The sequence below is a fragment of the Panthera pardus genome, unplaced genomic scaffold (assembly GCF_024362965.1).
Source record: "Panthera pardus isolate Hobbes unplaced genomic scaffold, ASM2436296v1 HiC_scaffold_22, whole genome shotgun sequence".
NCBI classification, from domain to species: domain Eukaryota; kingdom Metazoa; phylum Chordata; class Mammalia; order Carnivora; family Felidae; genus Panthera; species Panthera pardus.
The window spans coordinates 57571168-57575977 of record NW_026526788.1 but is presented as its reverse complement, the minus strand read 5'-3'; the positions used below and the strand labels follow the sequence as shown (position 1 = coordinate 57575977).

The 4810-nt window shown below is 46.3% G+C and overlaps 1 protein-coding gene across 4 annotated transcripts in view; it reads right to left on the bottom strand.

The window, feature by feature from the left end:
- Window positions 1–3592: 3592 nt before the first annotated feature.
- Window positions 3593–4810, bottom strand: part of CNNM1 (cyclin and CBS domain divalent metal cation transport mediator 1) — a 58575-nt gene continuing 57357 nt past the window's right edge. For all 4 annotated transcript variants that reach the window (XM_019459096.2, XM_053909821.1, XM_019459093.2 and 1 more), the window contains one exon: window positions 3593–4566. In XM_019459096.2, coding sequence (XP_019314641.1) covers window positions 4487–4566 — 80 coding nt within the window. In that variant the 3' untranslated portion in view covers window positions 3593–4486. The remainder of the gene's footprint in view (window positions 4567–4810) is intronic.

Below are 4810 nucleotides of genomic sequence, written 5' to 3'. Positions count from 1 at the left end.
CTCAGAGTGTCTGTCTCCTGCTCTTTCTGCATGGTTGTGTCCCTAGCCCTAAGCTCTAGTTCTCTAGGGTGATCAAGGTAAGAAATAGATTTACCTCTCTCTTACATACACACACACACACACACACACACACACACACACACACAACTGACACAGAAGTTTAAGAAAACAGTATTTACCCTTGCTGGGAGCAGTGCGTTCTGATGTTTTCCATTCTATTGTGTTCTAACTAAAGAAATAAAAGTTGATTGAGACCCATGGAATTGATTTTGTGATCCACTAATGGGTTGTAACTCATAGTTTAAAATGAATGCTCTAGAGGGATTTGCTAGTTGCTAAAGAAAAAAACTAAACTGCATTCTTGAAGTATGCCTCCCCTTAGTGACCTCACCTACCACATCTCTGGTAGTTTGGTGGGCTTGTGGTGGGCCCCATTTTTCAGTGTTTCTGTACAGGATACGGTTTCCAGATCCTTCAGGATCCAGCTAGATCCCAGGCAGTCGTTCAGAGAACACTGTGTGATTGGGTCTGGTGGGTGTGGACAGATTTGAAGAGATGACCTCACACTCATTTCTTCATTACCTCCTGTCCTATTTTCCTTTCCATCAGTGTTTGTTCTTCCTATTTAAAGATGCTGGTCATTTGTAAGGGAAGACACAAAACCGGGATCAGTAATCCTACCTGCTGTCACTCTTCTGTCATCTTCTCTAAGCACAGCTTTAATCCAGGAATTCTCAACAGGGTACAGTACCTCAAGGGAGCAAAAGAAGTCTGAGAGTAAAATGGTGTGTGGCCCTCCAAAGCACAGTCCTACCCCACAAAGTCTTAGTTCTTAGTATTTCATTTCTCTTGTTAGGGAGAATTTAAATTCAATTTTTCTCTTGGGGGAAGACACTAGTGCAAAAACTGGTTAAAAACACTTCTTTAAACCAGAACGTCCCTACCAAAATGCTGAAATATTTTTTTGCATAAAAGAAAGCCCCAATCAATGGGAATTTGGCTCTCATTCTACCCTGGCATATAGGCTAGTGTTTCTCTCAGTGTGTTCCATTGTCCCCATGCTCACCCGAAAAAGGGTTTTGTGTTAAAGTTTGGCAAAAGCTGGGCTTAGTGAGTTCCATAGATTTTACGGTAGGGCTTCTCAGGGCCTCTTCTGCAGATGTGCCCTGCGAAGTTCAGAGGTAGGACTGTTTTTTTTTTTTCGTTTCCTTTGCTCAGGAGGAGGACACTTACCTCCAGGGCCTGCCACTTCCTGGCTGCGTAACCTTGAGTAAGCCACTTGATGGCTCAGAGCCTGTTTCACAGACTAAAACCTTCACAGGGGGGTTTTGAGACAGAAATGAGTAAATGTATACCTAGCACAATACCTGGCACATAAAGACTTCACCAAAATAGCTGGTGTTTTCATTTATTATTGCTAGTAGGGTTAACAGACTGGAGAGTCTCAAATTGTCCATAGGCCACTAACTGACCTAAGTCTCAAATCCCAACCTTCCTTCCACAAAGATGTTAAATGCCCAAACACACCCTCTTACCTGTCTGGCTGCTCCCTCCTTGTGTTAGTTGGTTGAAAATTGATCAATATGCCTAGCTCTCCCCTGTTCCTTTTCTCAGCCTTTGGTTGGAAAACACTGGATTTGTGCCACTTTGGTTCCTCTCCAGAGGGTCTGCAGAAGGGAGCCAGTGTGGACCAACACATTGTTTCAGGGGCTTTCCCGGGTCTGGCCCCCAAGACCTTGAAGTTGGAAGGTGCCCAGCCCAGTGCCTCACCCATCACGTGGGTTCAACAAATGCCAGCCCCTTCTCATTATCTGCTCTGTACGTCCTGTCCTCATTCACACTTGGGCTTCTCATTTGGGTTTTACTTTCCATTGCTGGCATTTGTTCCAGCAAAATCTTACCCATCTGGCCTCCAAAGTAGAGCACCCGCGCTTTCCTGTAACCTTAAGTACAGCTTTGCACCTGGCCTTGAGAGTCTTGCCTCTTGAGGCAGGTGGGCCTCAGGTGAGACCATTCCATGTGTGCTCCGACCCAACCAGCATCTCAAATGTGAAACCACTTGATAACTGAGCTATTTCAGGGGCAAGAAAAACATTCCAGGAAAAGCATTTTCATTTTATTTAAAAATTATTTACAATTAAGCCTTCATGAATGCTTTATTTTAAAATCCTTTTTTTTTTTTTTTTTTTTTAACTTTTTTAACCTGAAGGAAATCTTGGGGAATAGAGTGGGGAATAGGGAGGGGAGTGGTGACAGGCTCCTTTGGGAATTTGCAAAGGGATGGGTGTATGCAACAGCAGTGGCCTGAGCCCCATGGCCTAAGCAATAATGACAGGAAGACTAGCCAGGCAGGCCCCCTTGGGCCAGTGGCCAGCTGGGCAGGAAAATTGCACAATGACAGTTCTTGTTGAAACTCAGTGTTCACCGGTTTGGGTTTGAGGTGCCCGGCACTGAGGGCTGACACTTTGCCAGTTCCTATTAGGCAAGAGTAGGTGTTGGGAGTAGGTGGCAGCTGTGGAATCACCTAGGAGTCATGCACTGCTGGGCCTCAGGCAGAACTGAGCAAGGGGTGAGAAGTCAGGCATACACTGCTGGAAAGAGCATCTCCAGTGGGAAAATCTTTGCTTCCAAATGCTGTGGCCCTCTTGTCTGCAACATCTGCTCTAGTTTGGTGGGGAAGCAGGGACAAACGTGTGGGGGTGTGGTATAATACCCCAGGTTGTGCCAAGGATCTCTGAAGACTTCCACTTCTTGGCAGGTCCTAGCTTTCCCCATTGATTTGCTAGACACTAGAGAAGACCACTTGTATCTGTCTCGAACTGCCCACTGTTCACTTCACTCTGCATTGCAGAAACTTTGCGCTGAAAGTTCCACGGAGTTCAAATAGTGGTTTTTAACTCTGTGGGTCTGAGACATTTGAGAGTCTCATGAAAGCTTTAGCCCTCTGGAAAACTCACATAAGAACACATACACTAAATTCTGACAGTCTTACGGGCTTCATAGACCCTCTGAAGTCCAGTAATGGAACCCCTGGGGTGACTGACCCCTAAATTAAGAACCCCTGAGTTAAAGATTCCTATGGGTAAGCATTTTCTTTTGAGATGCAAATAACCCAGAGGAATGAATTATCAGTCTCCCTCCCTCTCCGTGTGATTACTGATTGAATGGGTATGGGGGTGTGGGAGTGACAGTTTGGGGGGAAAGAGGGGGTAAGCCTGGATAGTATACCCCAGGGGAAGGTTTGGAGATTGAGCAGGCACCACGGGATCACTGGATCCCTGATTGAGGGAACTCAGGGAATGGGAGACAGAAAGGGAGACAGGTGTCCCAAAGACAACCTTCACTTATTTCTACATTTTCCCAAAGGTTGGTTGGCTGTGTGATTAGTGATCTGTGTGATTAGTGATTTTATTCTTGAACTAGGAATGTGGAGTTATTTCGCCATCTAGTGGCCATACTTGGAATTGACTATGCCCCATCATCCGGGTGAAAAGAGATCTAGTAAATTCTTGGAGTGAAGTACACTTAGCTGACCTGCTGGGGAAGAGTAAGGGGTGGAGTGGGGGGAACAGATGAAAAAGGACAGCGAATCTTCAATGTTCCTGTTTAATGCACATTGAAGTCCCATGAGAGCTTGCATCCTTCTTGGCTGACCTGGGCACTCTTTGGTTTGTCATGGCTATACTTGCTTTAACAGCTTAGAATTTTTCTACATAAGTTTTTGTTTGTTTGCTTTGATTTGAACTTAAAACCTGAAATTCCATCTCTGGCTCCCAACTGGGTCTCTGCTCTCTGCTCCTTCTCTTCCAGAGCAGATTTATTGATGGATTGATGACTGCTGATAGGGAGCCAAAAAGATGTGTCCCTGGGCAAGACGGTGACTTGATGTTCCATCTCATTGTCTTTCCATTCCAGCTGAGACACACTTCCCAGGCTGCTAGAATCCTTATCTAACAGGAAACTGGTCACCGACAGTTTTCTGTTCTGTAACATCACATGCCACCGTTGCCGAGTCCCACAGCTCTAAAGTCCTGGAGAAACTCTTGGTGTATCTCCTGAACTGACCTTCATACCTGCTGCTCCAGCCGCCTATATGCCTGTCTGTCGGTGGCGCCTTCTGAGCTAAGCTAAGCATGAAATATGGCATGGGGGGATCCCAAAGAACAAAAAGGGAGTCGGGTCCCAGAGTGGCATTGTCAGCTTGGGGTCATTTCTTCTCCAGTCCCAGACTGTGCCGTGGAGAAGATCATTTCTAGCATGTTCCACCGGAGGCCCCTCCATCCATGATGGGCACAGCAAGGCTCTGAGTCAAACTGGAGGCAACAAGGGGAAATCTGCCAAACTGACTGCTAGGGGTGAAGAGGTGGTAAGGAAAGCAGAATGCTCTGTCACCTGTGGGAGGCCTCGGGAGACACAGAAGATGGGAGGGTGGGTTCTCCCTCAAAGCTCTTGAATCTCATACACCCAGCAAACACTGTCTGCCCTGTCATGTGATCAGAGGCATTAAATTGGAGTTCTCTTCAGAGGCTCTCTCTCCGTCAGGTGACCTCTTCCTTTTTCGACCACCTGAAAAACAATTTGTAAGGATCAATCTCTGGCTGGGGGGACATTCCTTGATATGGACTCTCTCCAAAACAGATGCGGAAATGGTGGCAAAGCCCTTGACAGTTTTGCAGAAAGTAATCTGCATTGCATCCTGGTGTTGATATCAGCATATTTACATCTACCTGGGATGACATCTCCAAAAAGCCAGGCTAGTGCCAGTGGAATGGAGATTTCCCAAGAGGATTGAGTAAAGCGCAGGTAATGC